The sequence below is a fragment of the Bubalus kerabau genome, chromosome 3 (assembly GCF_029407905.1).
Source record: "Bubalus kerabau isolate K-KA32 ecotype Philippines breed swamp buffalo chromosome 3, PCC_UOA_SB_1v2, whole genome shotgun sequence".
NCBI classification, from domain to species: domain Eukaryota; kingdom Metazoa; phylum Chordata; class Mammalia; order Artiodactyla; family Bovidae; genus Bubalus; species Bubalus kerabau.
In genome coordinates, this window is record NC_073626.1 from 10664151 (window position 1) to 10687154 (window position 23004).

General features: G+C 45.1%; 1 protein-coding gene across 4 annotated transcripts in view; it reads left to right on the forward strand.

The window, feature by feature from the left end:
- Positions 1 to 14810: 14810 nt before the first annotated feature.
- Positions 14811 to 23004, forward strand: part of JARID2 (jumonji and AT-rich interaction domain containing 2) — a 232890-nt gene continuing 224696 nt past the window's right edge. Inside the window, exons 1-2 of one of the 4 annotated variants that reach the window (XM_055570664.1) lie at positions 14811 to 14970; positions 16578 to 16781. In XM_055570664.1, the coding sequence (XP_055426639.1) occupies positions 16737 to 16781 (45 nt within the window). In that variant the 5' untranslated portion in view covers positions 14811 to 14970; positions 16578 to 16736. Of the gene's footprint in view, positions 14971 to 15660; positions 15856 to 16141; positions 16309 to 16577; positions 16782 to 23004 lie in introns of those variants that run through there. The other 3 variants (XM_055570665.1, XM_055570668.1, XM_055570667.1) reach the window with 3 other exon arrangements.

Genomic DNA, 23004 nt, shown 5'->3' on the forward strand with positions numbered 1-23004 from the left:
AAATGCCCTGCTAGCCTGTCACCTCGGTTCAGACTCCCATCAGAGCGGACTCTTCAAACTGCTGTCCTGGCCACACCCACCCATCACCCCATCATGACCTCACGCCTGTCTGTCCATCTTTCCAAGACTCACGTCTGGTCAATTGCTCATATTCACCTTTGCCAAAGACAACCAACTGGCTTGTAATTTCTGCCCTGCCCTCTGCTCTGTCTTGCTTTGGTGCCTCTGTGTCTGCTGTTCCTCTGTCCACTTTTGCACCTGGCTAACTCCACTCAGTTAGCCACTGAGGGACTCCATTTATGGTGTCCCTTCCTCCGGGAAGCCCTCCCTGATAGCCCAGACTAGAAATCCCCACCTCTGCTCCGGTAGTGTGGATGGCCCTGCGTGAAGTAGGATACTCGGCCTCGCATCACTGAGCTCCTTCAGGCAGGAGCTGCGCTCTTCCGTCTCAGGCCCATAAATGGAACCAGGTATCCTTTCCTTTTCTCCTTCCCAACCTCCAATTCCTTCCACACAAGGCTCGCAGTCTACCCCTATCTGCCCTGCCTGCAAAACAAAATAAAAGAAATCGTACACCAAAGGGAAAAATTCTTAGCTGAGCTGCCATTCCTGGCTCTGTCTTAAGGAACTGATTTACTCCAACTCTCTCCACTCTAACCCTCTCCCAACGGCACAGGCACCTGTGGAGCAGGCGCTCACCCTGAGGCTCCTAGAATCTGTCCACATCTTGCTCTAGGCCATCCAGTCCCCTTTGTTCCAGCCCTCCTCTCCCTTTCCCTATTGTTCCAGGCAGCCCAACCCTCTCTGCGGGGTTTTTGAAACTCTGCTCGAGCTCTACCCCCTCTCCACCCACTGGATCACTCTCTGTCCTTTCCTGAATCCTATGGCCTTTAATAATCTAATCTAAATCTTTATTTGTACTTAGCCGTCTGTTGCCTGGTGCTGTTCTTTAATCTTTCTAGAGGGTATATTTTTGTTTCAACTAGATACTGGGGCAAGGGTCATTTCTTATGGGACGTTTTACTCCTGTCACTATCAATTACCAGGCACATTACAGGCCCTTAGTAAATATGTAGGGCTTCCCTGGTGGCTCAGATGGTAAAGAATCTGCCTGCAATGAGGGAGACCTGGGTTCCATCCCTGGGTTGGGAAGATCCCCGGAAGGAGGGCAAGGCCACCCACTCCAGCATTCTTGCCTGAAGAATCCCCATGGACAGAGGAGCCTGGAGGGCTGCAGTCCACAGGGTCGCAAAGAATTGGACATGACTGAGCGACAAAGCACAGCAGCACAGTATATATTTAGCAAATCATGGGGAATTATAACATCATGGAAATATACAATCCAGCAAGAACTATATTAAACTTTTATCTTCAGCATACAGTCAAGGGTTGGGCAGAAACTAGCAAAGAAGAAAGCTGCCTTCATGGAGTTTACAGTTTAATGAAGAGAGCTAAGACAATCACAAATAAATGTCTTTTATTTATTTATTTATTTTTGGCTGTGCTTGGTCTTCCCTGCTCCATGGGCTTTCTCAAATTGTGGCGTGTAGACTTCTCTTGTTGCAGAGCACAGGCTCTAGGGCAACCGGGCTTCAGTAGTTGTGACGCATGGGCTCAGTAGTTGTGGCCCCCGGGCTCTAGAGCACAGTCTCAATGGCTGCGGCATACGGGCTGAGTTGCTCCTTGGCACGTGGGATCTTCCCAGATCAGGATGGAACCTGTGTTTCGTGTGTTAGCAGGCGAATTCTTTACCCCTGAACTACCAGGGAAGCCCAAATAAATGCCTATTAACACAGTGATCTCATTTTTTTCTTTTTTTTTAAACTATAGTTATGGGGTGGGAGGGAGGCTCAAGAGGGAAGGGATAGATGTATATATATAGTCGACTCACATTGTTGTGCAGCAGAAACTAATATAACAATGTAAAGCAATTATACTCCAATTTTTAAAAAATTAAAAAAAGTAATGAAGTCAACACAATAAATCATGTTTTGAGATCTTGCCAAAAGCAAACAACACAAAAAAAAAACACAAACAGAAAACACTGCAGTTTTAGAGAGTTATTTATACAGAGATTTACTAGGTAATTCAGGAAACTGAAGTCAAGAGAGAAATTGACAGTTCATATCCTTTTCCATTTTCCACATTACTCTCCCAAACTTCTGGGAAGTAAAACATATACCCAAGAAGTTCTCAAACCTAGATAAGTATCATACCCACCGAAGGGCTTGTTAAAACACAGATTGCTGTGCCTGCCCCTAAAATTTTCATTCCCTGGGATAGGATAGAGAACCCAGGAATTTGGAATTCTTAGAAGTCCCGAGTGATTCTCATAGGGCTAGTCTGGGACAGCATAAACTGCTGTCGCTGTTTAGCCACTAAGTCCTGTCTGACTCTTGCAACCCCATGGACAGGCTCCTCTGGCCATGGGATTTCCCAGGCAAGAATACTGGCGTGGGTTGCCATTACAAGACCATTTTCGAAACCTAATCATGGAGACAATTAAATTTATTGTTGATAGTTTTTTTTTTTTTTTTTCTTGTGTGCCTATCTTTTCTTTCAGATCGACTGCAATCTCCCACAAGACAGGGACTATTTTATCATTGTTTTTCTAACCTCCTCAAATCCTCAAATCCTAGCGCAGTTAGACACAGAATGTAATTTAATACATCTGTGAAAGCTAGAGAAGAAAGAAAATTGGATCCTTCACAGCCAAAATAAAGGCAAAAGAAAATATTTGCATTCTTTCAGGCCTTGGTCAAATTAAAGGAAATAAATAGTACCAGAATTCAGACTAGTGCCTTCCAAGTCAGTCCATTCTTCTCAAGAGCATGGAATTCTTGAAATAAAAGGATCACGCTTGAGCTCTACACCTCATGACTCATCCACTCATTCATTCACCCCAACCCTGAACCAAGTTGAATCAGTTTAAACATGACTGAGCGGCACTCTGCAGGATTTATCACATTTGCGACAGGAAAAACAATCCATTTGGCAGGGAACAAATGATATTACAGGGCCCAAAGGTGAGTAATTGGCCCTAATGACTTGGAAATAAATTTGAATTCACATTGGGTAGGCTGTATAAATATCTACTATTAATATACATCTGAATGCTTGGTGCTTTCAGGAAGGAGGGGGGCAAGTGAGTTGGGAGCAGCAGGGGTGAGGAGAGCAGAGCATTGTTGTCAGCTGTCCTCTAGCCCGGTGCTGTCCCCACTTTCTTCTCCTCCTCAAGCTGGTTAAAACAATTTCTGAAGCGAAGAGAGTGCAATTCACAGCCTATTAACCTTGGATTTGGGAAGGTCTGCCACTCCCATGATTCCCCTCGGCAGCTGGTTTTAAAGTCCCAGCTGTGAAAGAGTCACCTCCAGGTCAGTTCTGAGACTTCTGTGTTTGACTAAGACTGATAAGAATTGCAAGAGTTTCCTGGGGTCCTGGCAAGTTAATACAGTTGGAGAAATACTGCTTTGTGGACCAGAGAGGCCAAAGGAATGACGCTCCCTGGTATCTGGGATTTATGTCATGCTTTTCCCCGAAGTCTTCAGAGAAATGGGTACAATGGGAACGGTCTTTGTTCAGGGGCATCCATTGATTCCATCATAACGAAAATTTTGATTGAGGAACTGTTCTACCCTTCATTTGCATGTACAGTCAAGAGGGGAAAAACTTCTGCCTTCTTGGAGTTTACGGTCTTGAATGTCTTTCTAGGTTGGGGTGACCCACCGTTGATGGTGGTCCCAGCACTTTCAGTGATAATACTGGGAAAGTGTTAGATCAACCAACCCGAAAGGTAGACTCTTTCCTGGATCCAACCATTTTCTGGTCAGGGCTGTCACTCATGAACTTAGGCTCAAGAATCCATAATAGAACTTCCCTGGTGGCATAGAGTATATGATTCTGCCTGCCAATGAAGGGCCCATGTATTTGATCCCTGGTCCAGGAAGATCCCACATGCTGCAGAGCAACTCAGCCCATGTGCCACAACTTCTAAGCCTGAGCTCTAGAGCCCTGCAAGCCTCAACTACTGAGCCTGTGTGCCCAAACGCTGCAACTATGGAGCTCTCGCGCCAAGAGCTTATGCTCCACAACCAGAGAAGTCACTGCCATGAGAAGCCCATGTATCGCAACAAAGAGTAGCTCCCGCTCACTGCAACTAGAGGAAGCCCAAGCAAAAGCAATGAATACCCAGAGCTGCCAAAAGATAAATAAGTAAACGTGTTGTGTGTGCTAGTTGCTCAATCGTGTCTGACTCTTTGCAAACCCACAGACTGTAGCCTGCCAGGCTCTTCTGTCCATGCGATTTTCCAGGAAGAATACTGGAGTGGATTGCCATTCCCTTCTCCAAAGGATCTTCCTGACTCAGGGATTGAACCCTGGTCTCCTGCATTGCAGGCAGATTCTTTACCGTTTGAGCTATGGGGAATATATTTAAAAAAAAGAATCCATAATAAATGACTTTTCTTCCTAACACAAAGGACTCTTCTTTCTGTGTCACATACTACAGGAGATCTACAATGATACCCGTGTTTCTATATGGTTTTTCCTTTCAGTTGGCTTTTGTATTTCTAATGCTTTCCCCTCTCAAAATCCATAATAGGGCATATGACGATTTGATCCATTTTGTTGATAAGAATGATGTGTTATAAAAGATACTTTATTGAAAGTATCATACATATCAACATTTCCTTATTTTGTTTCCTTAGACCTTGCTGGAAGTCTGGTTTGCTAATCTCTGATACTTAATTCATGATAACATATTAATGACTGACAAAATAGTGTAATAATTCTCTCGTAGAACTTTCATTTAAAAACAATAGCTAGATCTTAGAGTGCCTTATCCCAATGGGAGAAATTTTCTTTTCTTTTCAAGAATGATATTCCAGGAACTTCCCTAGCAGTCCAGTGACTAAACTCTTCACTCCCAGTGTAGGGGGCGCAGGTTTGATCCCGGGTCAGGGAAATAGATCCTACATCCTACAACTGAGAGTTCATATTCCGTAACTAAGACCTAGCTCAGCCAAATAAATAAATATTTTCTAAAAAATGATATTCTAATGGTAGTAAAGTATGTGGGTCAATTCACTACCTAAAAAGGGCAGCAAATGGTCTGTGGTCAACCTTGACCTTAGATTTAAGAAGGGAGATATTGTAAGTGCCTTTCTTCACCTAAATAATGATTTGGGCCCTGGATAAATAACAAGCTAGTTACCTTTGTAAAGCGTTATCTTGGGCTTTCAAAATAATTATTTTTTTCTAAACTATATATTAAAAAATTTTTTTTAATTTGATTTTTTTAGCTGTTCCACTCAGCATGCAAGATCTTAGTTCTCCAACCAGGGACTGAACCTGTGCCCTTATGGTGGAAGTACAGAGTCCTAACCACTGGGCCACCAGGGAAATCCCTCAAAATTATTGATGACTGTTATAAAAATTGAAGTTGAGCTTATATAATCCTACTACAATATAAACCCATCTACGAAACCAGCAGAGTCAAATTCTTTGGCTGCGTCTTTATTTAAAAATTGAGGGAAGAGAAGAAAATTTTTTAGGCAGAAAAAGTCAGTGTGTTTTTGAAACTCGTCTTTCCCCATTCTTTAGGAGAAAAAACTCTGAGCCAGTTGCAAGTTCTAGATCCTGGGGAAAAGCAGGAGCCTAGCATGAAAGCTGGAGGGGACAGGCAGTTTTCTTAGAAGGGAGGCCCTCGTCACAGCTGTGGATATTGGACCCATCCTTGGGCAACAGTCCTGGAAAACTGAGACGCCTCATCCCTTCTCCCTACCCTGCCCCAAGCCCCACACTCATGTACCCCAGGAAGCTGTAAATCTTTGGATCCAGTGGGCTGTGGCTAAGAGATCAGGAGCTAGGAGTGCCATCTATAGAGTATCCTAATTTCACGTACTCATCTTGTAAACTCATGTCACAGGGGAAGTGGATGCCACCAGAGAGCCTTACGGCCTATTGCCATTGCAAGAAAAACAACTCAACCTCAGGCCCTTTTGGGCACTGGTCATTTTCATTTGAAAGGTAAAATTTACAAGGTAACTATATTAATTTGCTGGGGCTGCTGTAACAAAGTACCAAAGATTGGCTGGCTTACCATGTCTCTGGAGAAGGGGGCGACAGAGGATGAGATGGTTGGATGGCATTATCAATTCAATGGACATGAGTCTGAGCAAACTCTGGGAGATAGAGAAGGACAGGGAAGCCTGGCATGCTGCAGTCCATGGGGGTCAAAGAGTGTGATATAACTGAACATCTAAACAACAACAACGTCGCTGGAAACGAAAAGTCTAAGACCAAGGCATCTGCCCACATATTCTCATTATCTTCTTTTAAGTATTCACTTACTATGTTTATGTTTTTGGCTGCACCAGGTCTTCACTGCAGGGAATCTTTTCCAGTTGTGACATGTGAACTCTTAGTTGTGACAAGTGGAATCTAGTTCCCTAACCAGGGATTGAACCTGGGCCCCCTGCATTAGGAGAAGACAGTTGTAACCACTGGACCACTAGGGAGGTCCCAGCATATCTTCTTCTGAAGCTCTCTCCTTGGCATGTAGATGACTGGTCTTCTCCCTTTGCGTTCACATGGTCTTCCCTCTTTGTATCTGGGTCCTAATTTCCTCTACTGATAAGGACACCCGTTTTGCTGGATTGGGGACCACTGTAATGACCTCGTTTTAACTTAATTACCTCTCCAAGGTTCTATCTCCAAATACAGTCACGTTCTGAAATACTGATGATTAGAACTTCAACATTGTAATTTTTGTCGAGGACACAATTCAGTCCATAACAACAGCAGACAAGTATCATTTGTCAGATGAATATATCCACACCGATCTTGAGTTTTAGACTCGCTTTATGAAAATGTCTGGGCGTGTTATGTTACTGAAGGAACATGAAATGTTTCATTTTGTCCTCTCCTCTTTGGCCATTTCACAAGAGAAGCGCTGGCTGCGAAGTAAAATGGAGATCTCTTAAGTGGCTCTCGTCAATCAGTTTCACTTCCTCAATAATTGCAACTCCTTGGTGGGAGCTGACCTCTTTGAAAGAGCACTCCAGATGCAGAGAATTATTTGTGAACAAAGCGATCGTTGGCACAGTGTCAAATTCCATTCATTTATTTCAGAAGCATTTATGTACCATATGGAGGTACTTGGCTAGGTAAGGGCTAGGTACCTTGTAAGGGGGTGAATGGAGAGTGTAAGGAAGGAGATTCTGATCATGCCTGAGGCCTGGAGAAGCCTGGGACAGCTGCAGGCATACTAACATGGCTGAGGGCTTCCTTGGTGGCTCAGCAGTAAAGAATCCGCCTGCCAATGCAGGAGACACAGGTTTGATCCCTGATTCGGGAAGATTTCACATGCCTCAGAGCAACTAAGCCTGTGTGCCACAACTATTGAGCCAGTGCTCTAGAGCCCGGGAGCCACAACTACCCAAGTCCTCCCCCCTTACAGCCTGTGTTCCTCCACAAGAGAAGCCACAACAGTGAAAAGCCCACACACCCCACCTAGAGGGTAGTCCCTGCTCACCACGACTAAAGAAAAGCCCACATGGCAATAAAGACCCCGCACAGCCAAAAATTAAATAAATAAACATGGCTGAGAAATTTCCAAGGATCTGTGCTGTAGTAATTTCAGAAAATCTAGGCTCTTTCCTCCTGGTTTTTCCTGCCCTCTAGGTTGAGAGAATTTCTTGGGACCTCTTCTGGGTTCCAAGTTACTTGGGTGATAAGGATTCTCCTATCAGTTGGGACCCTAATCTCCTCTTCAAACATACTGACCCAAACAGAGTGCCTTCAGCATGATCTGTGACTATCTACCTACCTGTCTGTCTATCTTTTCATAGGTTTTTGATAAGCATGGCTGTTTATATATCAGGAACACAGCATGACCTATTGCTCACAATTTTTGCAGTGTGCATCTATGTAAGAATTTACTGCTGTACTTAAAATTTTCAACATTAACCATGTGTAAAATTAGTCTGATTATAAATTACCCAGATTAGTATTGATTTGTATAGAATCATAGAATAGTAGATTTGGGAGGGCATTTAAGCCACGGTTGGTCTCCTTCTTCACAAGAAAGTAAGGCCTAGCAAAGTGACTTGTCCAAGGTCACAAAAGAACTGAGACTGAGCCCCAAGCCTTCAGATTCCTAGTATAATCTCACCTGTCAGTTCTACTATATTAATCACCTCAATGCTGTGGTTTTTCCTCTTTGTCTTTGTCTACAATTATAAATGCCTAAAACCCCCCAAGATACTGCACACTGTTTGAAAGCTCCTCACCGCCCTTATCTCACGCACATGGACACATGGACACAAAAAGGAACTCTCATTTTGTAGGAATAAAAGCCAGATTCTGACAACGAGGGTCCCTTGGCCTTGTCCTGGGTTTCCTGGGCTTCACCTGGGTTCCGTGCCACTGCCCTTTTTCGCACCCCAGGTGTTTTCACGTCTGAGGACTCTTGGGCTTCACTTGGCTCCCTCAGGAGGACTGCAAGGAATCAGAGGGGACAGTGCAGAGTCAGAGGAGCATTCTAAGCAGCACTGGGTACTCTTTGGATGAAAGAATGAACGAATGAATGAATCGATCAATGAACAAGTGAAAGCGAAAAGGAAAGGGGGAAATAAAGGGAGGGGAGGCCGACCTTCTGGATTCTTGAGAATGGAGTGGAGTTAAAGAATGGGGCCTCTTCTGTAGTTTGCTGGGGGCTCAGGACCTGAGCAGCTCATGGCCAGCCCTCAGTTGAGTAGAGTCCAGAGGCTCCTTGCTTCCTTCAAATGTCTTTCCTGACATTCCTTTCACGAGAGAAGACTCTTAGTGCTTAGGATGTGTGATTTGAGGACAGGGTTCGTTTTATTCAATTTTATATCCTTTGTTCAACAAATTCTTTTTTTTTTTTTTTTTCATGAATGCTTGACAACTGGAGACAAACATCTGGAAATTAATCACCTACTACTCTCTAGTCGCAGTTTAACTGCTGATGTTCGATTCTCTTCTGTTTTACTCTATGTGTGTATGTGTGTACGATCGGAAAGAAAAATGGTCCTGGGTTTCTGTAAAGATACGGATGAATATGGGATTTTGGAAACATTAAGATTTCAGAAAAGAACATAATCTCTGCAGATGTTACAATTTTGCAGGAGATAGGATCTGTTTTTGTTTAGCAGCACATGGAGCCATGGGCAGAGCATCAGATATGGATATTCACCAGCATCTCGGCTATGTGTCCGTGAAAACCTCAAACTGTGGAAGTTGGGGTGAAGGAGAGGATGTAGCCCAGGGGCTGAGCTGGACTGGTCTCTAATCAAACGCACCTCTAGGTTTCTGATGGTGAACTGATACTTTTTTCTTCTCCCTCCCTCCCTTCTGCAGCCCTGACAAAGCGAAGAACTGATGATTCCTTTGGTAGGCTGTGATTGCTACCGCTTTTCTGCTGCCCAGAACGTTTTTCTCCCACTCCTCCTGATAACACATCGTGCTCCACCCCCATGTCCATGGTGAGAAACAAGTTTTCTTTGGAGCCATCTTCACTGGCTGCTGACAGAAGAAAGAACTGCTGAGATGAATAGAGACAGAAGGAGCAGGAAAGAGGCAGGGGAGATGAGAGAACATTAGTAGCCCCGAAACTAGGAATCAGGACTCCTCAGTCCGATGAAGCAAACCCCTCCGCCCCCTTTTTTCCCTTAGCCTTTTCATCTGGGCTTCATTTAATTGCAACAGAAGGTATCTTGGTTAATGAGATTCCTTCCGTCTTTCCCTGTCTACTCGTAATTCTCTCTGCCTCAGTTTCCTCATCATGATCCCCTGTGGTTTCCTTGATCACCAATATGATTCCTTCTCTCCAAATACAGAGTGCAGTATTATTATAAACAGTAACTTCTAATTTTAGGAACTGCAGGTTTCCCGTCTTGGCTGCCTTACCAGAGAGTTTCTGAATCGGGGCCAGCTCTCTTTCAATAACACAAGACATAATCTAAGCAGAATAGTAATGATAGTCCAGAATTTTTTAGAAAATCCAAAGAACCAAGGACTTTCAGTGATTTGTCTAAACGAGGTCCACTGTCAACCAGGATAAAATATCATTTTATTGTGCCTGGTTTGTGCTCTGGCATTTAACTGAAGCTTAACAAGTAAGACTGTAAATTCAGGGACAGGAAGCAGCGAATAACAAAAAGGACTAATGTCTCCTTGACATCACTCACTCTTAAGAAGGCTGTTTACTTCTCAGTTTACCTCCCAGTGTGTTTTAAAATACTCTCGCAAATCTCAGCTTGAAATAGCTGTTCTACCTTCTCTCAATAGAAGCCCCCACGTTCTAAGTACACTGGCTTATAGTTATTTATAAACCTGATGTCAGTCAAAGATTATTTTGTATATCCCTCCTCCTAACTCTCTTCTCCCTACAAACCAAGATAGACCTATATAAAATTAGAAACTTCACATAAAGTATTCAGTCACTTAGATAAGAATTATTGTCAGCAATCATTTCTGAAGCATAAATTCATCATATTGGGTGAAGCATGTCTCTGAGACTGTTTCATGGATACCAGCTCCTTAAAAAAAAAAAAAAAGGTTTCTGTGGCCAAGGTAGTTTGGAAAACTATATGCCTCTTAGGGATTTTAAACTCTACAATAAAGTACCTTTGGGTAAGTTAGAAATTCAAAATCTATTTCCTCAAAGAATCCTTTTCTTTCAGTACCTGGTAACATTTCATGGAATAATGTGTCTTGAATCACATTTTTGAAAACAAGGGAGGTGGCCTGCACACAGGATATGGAGGCAGGAGGCCTGGGTTTGACTCCTGGCTGTACCACCCTACTCGTTATATGACTTTGAGCAAATCAGAACCTCTTAATATTTCATTTTCACATTGGAAGAGTGAAGATGATAAGACCCATGTTAATCTGGGTTGTTTTAGGGGTTAAACTATATTATTATTGACTGTGCTTTAAGCACCATAACAAGCTATATAAATGAGGTATCATCAGATATCACAGAGAAAGATAGGGTTATATTAGGCAATTAATTACGTATAAGTATATAAAGATATTTGCCCTAGTAATCCTTACCTAGCAATTATGTATTTAAGTCTACTTGGGGGGCCAGCACTGAGAGGGGAACAAGGAAGCATAGTCCAAAGGTCAAGGTAGGATTAGAGCATGTTGGATCCAGAAATTTCTTTGGTGATAATTGAATTTAACCCTTTCATTTTATGTATGATGAAGTGAAGGCCCACAGGGGTCAAATGAATGGCTTAAGGTCACTCAGGATTAATGTTAGGAATATCTGATTCCCACCCAGTGATGGACCTTATTGCCCAATGGCTGCCTCAGTATGAGACAAAACATGGCCTCATGAAACTTGCAATCTAATGAGGTGAGACATACAAATGATATAATCAGAAAACAAGACGAGGTGGAGCAAAATTTAAAAGCTCAAAAATGGGGCTGAAGGTAACCATTCAAGATGAGGGATATGTTAATTAGCTTGACTGTAACAGCCATTTCAAAATGGATATGCGTATCCAAACATCGTCTCATCCCATAAATACATATAATTATTATTGTTTTAAAAATAATTTATTTTGGCTGCGCTGGGTCTTAGTTGTGGCACTCAGGCTCTTCTGTGCGGCCTGTGGACTCTGTAGTTGTGGCATGCATGTGGATCTAGTTCCCTGGCCAGGGATTGAACCCAGGCCCCCTGCATTGAGAGTTCAGAGTCTTACCCACTGGACCACCAGCAAAGTTCCTGTAATTTTTATTTTTTAAAAATGTGGCTGAAGTGACAGGGGCAATGAGAATTCAGGAGTGAGGAAGCCCAGGAGCCAGGGTCAACTGGAGGTAAGAGTGGAGCTGGGGCCTTAAGGAGTATACAGCACTGTGTTGAATTTGGATACTGAAAGGAAAAACAGTGGTGCTCCAAAACCAAATTGGAGATGATAAGTCAACAGACTAAGTGGCTGCCAAATTTTAAATAGTCAGGCATTATAGTTTGGGTGAAATATTCATCAGTAAGCATTACTGGACCCTTCCAAGTTCTGAGAAGTTTCTGGAGCCTCAGAGAGAATATGAGAAGTAGACAACATGGTCTCTGATTTTAAAAAGCTTATTTCTTTATTTGGAGAGGAGATGGGAACATAAGACAAAATTGGAGAATGTAAGCATGTAAGTATCTTATACAAAGGGCAGTAGGGGAAGATGGGCTGTTAAGGCAGGATTTCTGCAGAAGATGAACCCTGAGTTGTTTCTTAGGAGAACCTTGGAGTTGATTCATGTTTGAAAGCACCTAGGATAACTTGTGTCATTCCTTGCTTTAAGAGGGAAGTTTCAATATGCATATAATGTAGGACTGTGCATTATTCTTCTGTCCTTGGTCTTTATTAACTTTTTACTTCTTTCCTTGTCATTTCTTATAGGAAATCAAGTGGAGGACTAGACTGCTTGATTCAGCCTGGTCGCTTATACAGATGTGTACCCAGAGTAGTAAGGGCCTGCTTTTATTCCTGTCTGATTTGTTACCTCTTCCTCTTTCACATCCATCATGTTCCTATGATGGATAATTGACCTAATTGAGTATAAAAGGTAAGATTAAAGGAATGATATTTAGACTCTGCCCCATTAGTCACCATTCCCTCCAGCTAACCAGTTCCCAAGTCCTGTTGACTTTTGACATTCTAAATATTTCTCAACCTGTTCTCTGCTCTTTCCTCTGCTGCTCTATTCAGATCATAACCATTTCTTACCTTATTTATGCAAGTACATTGCAACTGGTTTCTAGCTCTTCCTGCCTCTCTTTTCTTCAATCCTCAACTTCATCTCTCACAATCAGAATCACTTTTCAAATACGCAAAGCTGCTTTATCCCTCTAGTGAAAATTCTTCTGAGCTTCTTTTTAGCTTACAGGCAAAGTCCAAAGTGGCATGCAGATCCTTTCTCGTTTGGGCTCCTGTTCACCTCTCAGTTTTCTCTTTGGTTACTTCTAAAGAAAACTGAGACCCATCCATGAGTGTGTTTTTTTTTTTTTTTTAGGTCTCAAGGATTTTTTTTTTTTAAGTAAAGTTGCTTAGCATACTTCAAACTGCTGAACTCCTACACATCCTTCAAACTTCCTTCATTCCTGGTCACCTCAGTAATGTATTCCCTTTACAACCTTTTCATAGTGCAAATACAGTACTTTTCAGAGGTATCATAATCAGTAGTGAGTGTGCCTTTTCTACTGAGCCGTGTGCTTCTTAACAAAGGACTTTTGAGTGCTCTCTGTCTTCCGATGAGATCAGTGCTGGCATGTAGGTCCTGTAGCAACACTGTACCTAGTGAGGTCTTCCCCCACCTTCCCATCCCTCACACCACGACTTGAAGAGGTCAAGATAAGTGCTGGAAGAGGTTAAAATCCTCAGGAGAAAGAGTGATAATTCACTGATAGAGAACGAAAAAGAGGAGTAAAAAGACAGGAAAGGTAAAGTTCATCAGGAGATAGTTACTTCCACAACAGGAAAGGCTTTCAACCCCTAAAAAGACAAGTCTATTTTCCCTTTCAGGGAAAACAACATGAATGTTATCCAAATCTTTTGGAAATGAGCAAATTCCTTCCTTTCGCCTGCCCTCCAGCCTCAACTAGAATAGTTTTTATGCGGTGACCTGGAGTTGGTAGCTCAGCAGGGGAGTTCTCCGCCTGGGGACGGAGAAGCCTAGCCTCAGAGGCTAGCTGAGAGAACCTAGAAGAAACCCACCTTTGTTCTTAAGAATTTTGCCTGGGGAAGGGCAACTCTGACATTAAACCTCCTGAGAGCTGGCTAAAACCCTGAGTGTGGAGAAGTGGAGGCTGCCAGTATACAGGTCATAATAATCAGAAAGTCTCTTGAAACCACCTCATTGTAAAAAGTCACTTGTATAAAGTCACTTGGGTGGCCAGTATGGAAAAATGGAATCTGTTCTATTGGGTCCTTCAGGATATGTGCCATATGAAGGCACAGAAGGTCATTTATTTTTATGACTGAAATCAACGTATGACGCATTATTTCAATTTTGAAAGCAGATCTTTTAAAAAAGGTAAAGTCATAATTAAAAAGCATTTTAAAATAGCACTTTATTGAGAATTCCCCTGCGGCCCAACCATTAGGACTCTGATTCCACTTCAGGGCCACGGGTTCCATCCCTGATCAGGGAACTAAGATCCAGCATACCATGCTGCGCAGCAAAGACAAAACTTTATTTTATTTACGGAAATCTTTTAGTAACGTGTCTGTTTCTTACCTGGGCTAACATTATTACATAATCTACTCCATAAGATGTGATGATCACTAATTTGTTGATGAGGAGATCGACCAGCTTCAGAGAGGCCATCCCGTGCCTTTTAGGAAAGGGCCCTGGGTGGTATGACAGGTCTCTCACCTCCAGTTTCTGAGACCTTTCTAGACACTCCTCAAACACTTCAAACACTGCTGTAGATAAAACCTAACGATTATGATACTTCCGACATAAGGAGAATCTAGGGGATGGGAAGGAGAATTGAATGTATAGGAATGAATATGAAGGCGTACTTAATTCCACTTCTCGTTTCTTAAAAGAACGGCCCGAGAGGAGATTCTTTAAAGCATCACTGCTCTACATTTACGGTGCGAATACGGAAATTAACAATGCAGACTGGCTAAGAGAGACTTGAAGTAGCTAATAAGGCTAAGGCCGAAGAGATACACCGGGACCGCCTCCTTCATTTAGATCAACGATTAAATGAGCACAACAGGGGGCAGAGGCAGGTAGAACGCGGGTTCTCGCGTGGCTACCGCGGGTGGTATTCCCGGCACTCGGCGTTCCAGACGCTTCCTCGCGGTGTGCGGGTCTGTGTGGCTCGGACTCCATATTCCACTCGTTTCCCCTCAACGTTGTAGCCTCGCTAACAGGCACTCCAGACGCAAGAGACGTCGGGACCAGCCAAGATCCAGCGCGATCTCTTAAAAGACGGTGATTTTTTTTTTTTTTTTTTTGTGGGAGGCGGCGGCCGGGGCTTCCCTTTTGGGGTCCCCCCACCCCCGACGCCGTCCTCGCCCGCCAGGCCGCGTGCCGCGCCGGGAGGTGGCCTTTCCGCGAGGTGACCTCGGGCTCCCCCGAGCCCGACCGCAGCACGCTCCGTGTGGAGACGCGAGGCGGTGTCCTGAGGTGACACCGGCTATGCAGCCGAGGCAGCAGGCGCCGCCGATCAACTAGTTCGCACCGAGGATTCCTCTTGGTGCGTGGCCCAGTTTTCCTCAGGACGGGCTCCAACCCCTAGCCGACACCGCCCCCCGCGCCGCCACGCTCCGAGGCCTTCCCCCGGGACGCGGCGCGTCCCTCCCCCGCCGCTCGGCGCGGCGCGCGCGCGATTCCTCGATTCCACAGGCGGTTCGCGCCTCGGGTGGGGGCGGGGCGCGCGGGGAGGGGGCCGGCCGCCGCGGGGGGAGGGGGACCGCGGCCGGGGGGCGGGGGCGGGCCGGCGTGGGGAGTTCCTCGCTCGCGGACCACACGCTCTGCGGGCCAATCCCGAGCCAGCCTCGCTCAGTGTCACACGCGGGACACGTCCAAGCGTTTGTTGGCAGAGCCGGCGAGGGGGGCGGGGGCGGGGAGGAGGAGAGGGGAGTTGAGTGACAGGCTTGCGGGGCAGGCTGGGAATTGTAGTTCCCAGAGCCCATGGCCATAGCCATTTTGTAGTCGGGGGACTACAACTTCCAGAAGATCAAGGGGACCATTCTAAGGTGCCCCGGGAATAGGCGGCTCTCCCCGGGGCCAGGCGTCCTGGGGCACTGGCACCCAGCAGCCCGGCTGCAGGTAGACACGAGGCGTGGCGGGGGCTAGCGTTGTGGCGGCCGAGGGGTGAGCGGCAAGCTGGGGAAAGGGGGTGAGGTGGAGCGACCGAGCGTGCCATGCATTGAGCTAGGGAGCCTCTCTCAATTCCAGTCTTAGGCTCGGCGTGGGAGCGATGCCTGCGGGGTAGCCCGGGAAGGGTTTGTCGAGGCCTCTCGGGTGTCTCGTCGACGGGGCCGTGAGGGTCCTCTGGGCTGGGCCAGGGGCGGTCGGCACCGGAGTAGGCGGGCTCCTGGTGGCCCAGCTGTGGGAGTTTTCGGCTGGCGTCCGGCGGGGAATTACCCGAGGAGCCCTAACTTGTATAAAAGCAGAGTCCATTTAAAGTTGGGCTGGATAGCCTCTATCTCATTGGTTAGGGGGCTTGGAAAAAAGAGACTCGGCGAGCCCTCGCTGTGGTGCTGCCGCCGCCGCCGCCGCCGCTGGAGTTGACTCTTCTGCTCGCACTGCTGCAGCAGCACAAACGTGACTTCCAACATTTTTTATTTATCTTTCCCTTTTCTTTTCCAAGATGTAACTACAGCTCAGACACTAAGGACCTTCACGTTTCGCTGATGTAGTTTTTGGAGGAAAAAGGGGGGGGAGTGAAGGGCGTCGGTTTTTTTTGTGTGTGTGTGTTTCGGGGGAAATTTTCCATTATGAGTGTTTTACTAAAGTGAATTTTTTTTTGTTTGCTTCGTCTTTGGCTTTTTTTTTTTTTTTTTTTCCCTTCCCAATTTCGGATTTATTTCAAGGCGAATCGGGCTTTGGGGAAAGAGGAAGAAAAGTCGGATTACAAGATCAGCCACCACCAACAACAATAAAAACCACCAGGATATTTTTTTGCAAATTTCTGACGGCTTTAAATTCATGAAGCAATTGTCCCCTTTTGCAATCAGCATTTGGATCTCAGAATGAGCAAGGAAAGACCCAAGAGGAATATCATCCAGAAGAAATACGTAAGTGCTCCTAACAACACATCCTTTGACTTGTAGTTTTAAGCAATGGCTGTGAATGTCAAGTTTATAGATAATTCTGCAGCTGAAGGGTTTGAAACACAGCGTCCGATAAGGCTGTTTCTTTCTTTTCTCAAAGAAGGCTTTTCAGGCAAAGTCGTGTCTGCCTAGTTTGGATGAAAAAACAGATTGGTGTAGCGATACCTCCAGTGAATAAATTGACCTCGAATGACACAACCATAATCTAGTTTTAGATGAAAGGCAGGGGATTTTGGTGGAGCCTAGTCGGGGAGGTGGGGGCTGCGGTAATATAACTAAACTGCATTCTCGGGCGGATTTGTCCCCATATTGCACTTTGCATGCAAATGAGTCTGTGTTATTATTATTAATGTTATTTGGGAAATCGTGTAACGCGTGTGTGTTGGGAGCCCTTTAAGTTGCAATCGAGGGTCCGATTATGGCGATCTTGTTCCTTGCACTGGCACATCAAATTTAATGTATGTGGTCGTTTTGGCTTATTTGGTTCGCGACATAAACCAGTTGGGAATCATGTTACAGGGAATGCATTTGTTGGGATTGACTTTAATAATGGGACTGGTTTTGTTTAAAAATTCATGGTTTCCAGTTTTAGGGGAAAAAGACATAGAATATAGTTAACGTTTTTAAGTAGGCATGTGAATGTAAATGTAAGTGACTACAATTAATTTCTCCCAGTTAACTGGGCTTCTGAAATTTGGTGATTATTCCGAGATTTAAATGGTTTGGAATAGTTAAATTTGTTTTGTGCATAGTACAGCTACGTTTTGATTGGCATGGGGAGTGTTTTTGTTTTGTGTGTGGTGGCTTTTTTTTTTTTAAGTTTGGGGGGAGGGAGAGGGGGGACCGAGGATTAACCAAATATGCACTCGAGTGATCGGTGATTAGCTGCATGCTTTAAATCAAAGAACCCATTAAAAAAAGAAAAGGCCGAATGAACACACATTAGGAATAATGCAATGTTATAAGAAAGTTTGATTTAACTCGGGTGGACAAATTGGTGTTAATATTTTCCCTTTTTGAGCAGTGTGATGTGTGTAATGGGAGATGACCTTCGGGGCACTGGTTTTGTAAAAAATGGATTTAATGGAAAAGCTGAATACCTCTCCTTGAGGGCTGATCCAACCTAGACACGTAAACTTCAACTATGAAAGAAATGCAAGGTTAAATAATCAAGCCCAACTTAAAACGCTGCTCCCTAAAGAATTTAAGAATTAAAATACATCCGCATTGCAGAGGGCTGAGGAGAATGCAAAGGACTAGTTTAAACTCGGGCTGTAGAAACTGCAGGGAGACAAGCTTGCCTGCGAGCGTGGACGCCTTCCCGGGGCACGTCCGATCCGGGTGCAGCCACAAAGCAAAAAGGGGGTAGAACTTGGACCAGAGCCACCCCCGCCCCCACCCCAGCCCTCGCTAAGTTGGGAAGCGGCGCGGGGTGGGATTTTTTGTTCCCGGTGGTCAGCGGATTGTGTCGACTCCGGGCGTCCGGCCGCCTGCCGGTGTCTGGCTGCGGCCGCAGGAGGCAGAGCACGAGTTAACGTTCGGGAGCGGAGCCCGTGTTCCCGACGTGCTCGAGCCGGTGCGGCGCGGGGGGGAGGGCGGCGCGCGGGGGTCGCGGCGGGCTGGGCCGGGTCTGGGAGGCCGCGCGCGGCCTGTAGGGGGCGGGCTGCGGGCTCGGGGCGGGCGGGCGAGCGGGTGGGTGGGTGGGGCGCGGGGGCGGTGCGGCCGGTCCGCCTGGGGAGGGGGCGGTGCGGGGCGGGGGCGTGGCGGGGAGGGGGTGGGCAGCGCGCGGCTGCGGCGGGCGCCCCCCAGCGCGCGCACGGCAGAGCATGGCGGCGGCGGCGCAGCCGGCTCCCTGCGGCCTGGCCCGCCGGCTCCAGTGCGGGCCCGGGCGCAACAGGTTAAGCAGGCTAGACGTCAGCGCGCCCCCTCCCCGCCCCCCGGTTCCTCCCCTGCCTCGCGTCGGCCTCCTCCCCCTCCCTCCGCCCCCAGCCTCCGGGTTCCCGGACGCTCCGGCCGGGTTCTGTTGTCATTGTGACGTCACAAAGGGACGGGCCGGGGTGGAACCTTCTCCTCCTCCGTGACGTCAAAAGTCGGGCGGGAGGTTCCAGCGCGGCGGGGCTGCGGGGGCGGAGGGAGCGGTGCGGAGGCGGGGGCTGTCGCGCTTGGGGAGGAGGAGGATGCGATCGGCCTCGGCCTTCCGCCCCGAAGCGCCGCACTGCCCTCCAGGTGAGCGCTGGGAGCCTCTGGTCCACTTGCGAGCGCCCCCGACCCTGCTCTGGTTCCGTTTGGGAGGTGGGCAGCAGGGCGGAGACGCCTCCTGTCTGCGAAGATGTTTTCGCTTCCTCTGTTTCCAGGTCTGCTGACGGCTGTGGCGTTATAGCGGTGGTGGTCGTGCTTTCTCGTCAGTGCTTTTGCAAAGCAGGGAAACTTCAATGGGGCAGCTTGGCTTTGCAGGGGAACCGCGTGATGGGTTTGGCCACCTTGTCACTTTAAGTCGTGTTGGGGATGTCACGACAGGACGTGGCGGGGTGATGCTGCACAGCATCAGCTGTTGGTTTTTCTGGAAGCCTTGAAACACCAGAGTGGCACTTCGTTATGCCAGCTCTAGGCCTACGGAGTAGTTTAGGGGTTGGGGCAGACGGAAGACCAGTCATCGGTAGGTGTGCTTGGAAGAGCACTGGACTGCAAGTCTAAGGAGTCTTGGGCTCAGTTCTTCAGAACGAGAGCACGAGGGGCGGGAAATCTATATACTCATATGTAAAATAGAAAAAGTAATACATGCTTTTGCCTTTTCATTTTATCTGAGATCGCGTGCGTGAGATGATGTGCGTGGAAGATGTAAAACTATGTTGTTTCTATGTAAGATGAAATCATTACTTGAGCTGGTGGAAGGCAGCGCATTTCCTGCAGTTGGTCTCAAAAGCCTTAGCTGCCTGCCGCGTTGCCATTTAGCTTATTGCTTTAGCAAAACAGAGTTTGGGGGTGGGATTGTAGATGGCAGGCTTTGGGGAAAATGATTATTATATTTCATATTAAATGACATCTTTGAAAAACTCATAAATTGTAGTGTAATCCTGTCTTAATTGCTGGGCACGAGTCCCACTACAGTACCTTAAATAACTGAAAACATTTGCCTTTCAAAGCCCCAATCCACTTGGACAATAAAAAGTTACATGTTTTGCTCTATGGATATCTTATGCCATTCCCGTCACTCCACTGGTTGGTTATTGCTGTCGAGTGTAACAGATAAGATACCTAGACTTAAGAACTATTTGATATTTGATGCTTTATAGAAGGTGTGAGTTTGAAATAAAAATCTCTGCCACATGAAGATATGATTCATGCAGTTAGCAGGAAAACAAATTATCAGTTTGATTTCTAGGACAGCTCAAGAAGAATTTGTAACACTAGGTTGTAAATTTTAGGTATTTAATTTTCTGATTTAAAAGTGCAGTATGATTGAAAACTCTGGGAAAAGTTTGTGTTACAAGATTCAAAAGCAAAGTTTACTATAATTGCATAAAATTGTAAAGAGAAAAAGTAGAACTACACCAAAATGTAGTGGTAGGATTTATAAGTTGGTTCCCCCCACTCCCACCAGTTTTACACCCAATTGATTTATTTTATGGCTCTCCGGGAAAAAACCTGCATACCTTATTTAATTGCTGTTTTTTTTTTCTTTTTTGAGCTGTTTAGGTGGCTTGCTTTCTGCCTGTCTCTAGTAGTGGAGAAAAACCATTCTCTTTTTCACATAAGTCTCTGGGCAGAAACAGTTTAGCAACAATCGTGGTCTGGAGAGATTATGGAAGGAATACTGCTGTCAAGAGTCCGAAGTGTGTTGCTGAGATTTAAAAAGGAAAAAAAAAATCATCTTTAAAAATAATCCAATTTATGATTACCTGGGTTATTATTACTTTACTGTAGACAAGTATCTGACTTGTGTATTCCCCACAGCCATTGGCCCAAAGGGCCAACTAGAATTACTTGGTGCTTAGATGGTTTCATGGCTGTTTCCTGTCGTAAGAGGTCAGACCAGTTCTTGTTGCTTGGCTGAGGGCTGTTGACTCACTTCCAGATGCCTTGGAAAGAACTTCAGTGTTAATCTTAATATATATCCTGCTCCAAAGGTTATTTAAAATTTCCTCTTTCAGAAAGAGAAAAATTTTTTTGAGTATGTAACCAGTGTCTTTAAGATTTTAAATAGAACCCTTCTTTTCGGAGACGATATGGGAAAGTCATGTTAAGCCTAACATTGAAACACTCGGTAAAGGCTAAGCTGAACTTTTTTTTTTTTTAAGTTTAATGAGAGTTTTATTTAACCTAGTATATTGAACACATGATCATTTTAACATATAATCAATAAAAATAGAAATCTATACAAATCTACCTTTTTTTTTTCCATCTTGTGTCTTTGAAACCTAGTGTGTTTTTTGATCCTTACAGGACAGCTCAATTTGGACAAGTCATTGCTTCGTGTAACTGAACATATGAAGCTGTCCTACTGAACAGTCCAGATCTGTGTAACCAGAGCTGTATCTCAAGTAGCATGGTGTCTGTGTTGGTGAAAAACATTAAGTCCTACAAAATCGAACACTAAAAATTACAGGGCTAATGGAAAAATAAGGATGAAACATGTCACTCAAAACATATGCAACTTTGGTAAAGCGAACCATAATCAGTTAGTAATCTGGATCTGGAAAAATGACAAGAAGTGCTCAGGTAGGCAGCTCAGACTCCAGAGTGAATTGTAAAAATTGAGAGGTGTTATATTGGCAGTATTTTTATAGAGTGCAGCTCGTGTTGCCAGGGCAGTATGGATGGAACGATGCTGTTAGCTGTAGGTGGGCATTGGTGGTTTTTTTTTTTTTTTTTCCGCCTTATGGGTTTTTTTTTTCCCTCGCCTTATGGTTTTTGTTTTTTTTTTGGTGAAGGTGAACTTTTGAGCTTCTTGGTAGATGCACACTTTTCTAGTTTACTGCAAGTTTTTTTTTTTTAATTGTAAATGGATGCTGAAGAGATTCTTTAGGTTTATTTTTAAGGTTTGCCCTTGGTCATGCTGGTCTGAGGACCTGGCTTTTTAACACTCAGCCATACGTTTTTCAGTCTGAGTAGTTTCCTTTTTGGAATTCTGCTTGTATGGTTCTGATCTTCCTGTTACTGGTCTGTGTCTAAATCTTTCCTAGGATCATAGCAACAGCTCTTGTACTAACCACCTTCCACCTACCCAGCCTACCCAGTTCTTCTGGCTGAAGGACATCCTGGCCGTGACATCCCTGCATGAAGCTCCCTGCCAGTGGGCAGGCCCAGGGCAGTGTGTGCCTCTGTCCCCTTTGGCTCTCACCCATATAGAAGGCTTGCCAAGTGCCAGTTGTTTGTTCCCAAATCTGGTTATTCCAGTTAGACTTATTATTGCAATTTCAGTTAAATATTATATAAACCTTTGAACGAGTGTGACAAGAGAGTTGGTTTCTATGAAAACCTGAAGCTGAATGTTTGGGAATCCTTGATAAAAGTGAATTACTGTAAAAACGAGATTGTTAACTTAGATGTGGGCCTGCCATTTAAAAGACTTGGATGAAATCTGTAAGGTTTCGCACCCATACTGCTTTGCAAGTGGTTCCCTTTTAAGAACCAAGCTTCATTTATGGCTGAACTCCCTTCCCAACAAACAAAAAAGCATGACATGAAGTACCATGAATTCTCAAAATTATCTGTAACAAGAACTTCCCTGGTGGTCCGGTGGTTAAGAATCCGCCTTCTAAGGCAGAGGACACTGGTTTGATCCCTGTTGAGGGAACTAAGATCCGACATGCCTCGAGGCAGCTGAGCTGGGGCACCACAGGAGAAGCCCCTGTGCTGCAGCTGAGACCAAATAAATAATTTTAAAAAATCTGTAACTAAAAGCATATTCGTGTGTTCATTACATTCACTTGTATATATATGCTCAACCTATGTACACGTATATTAAAGATTTACTGCTTAACAGACTTTACGTTAGCTAACCAACTTAATGGTCCCTATCAGCTCTAAGAGTGCTTCCATTATATTTAGCCTTAATCCCCAAATATTAAACTAGACTTCTTATCTAGTTCATGCCAGGTAGCGTAGATAAAATGTGGGTCAGTTAGAGTGGCCCTGCTGAGGTAATTTGTAATACTTTCAGAGTTTGTGTCGTTCTCAGGATGGG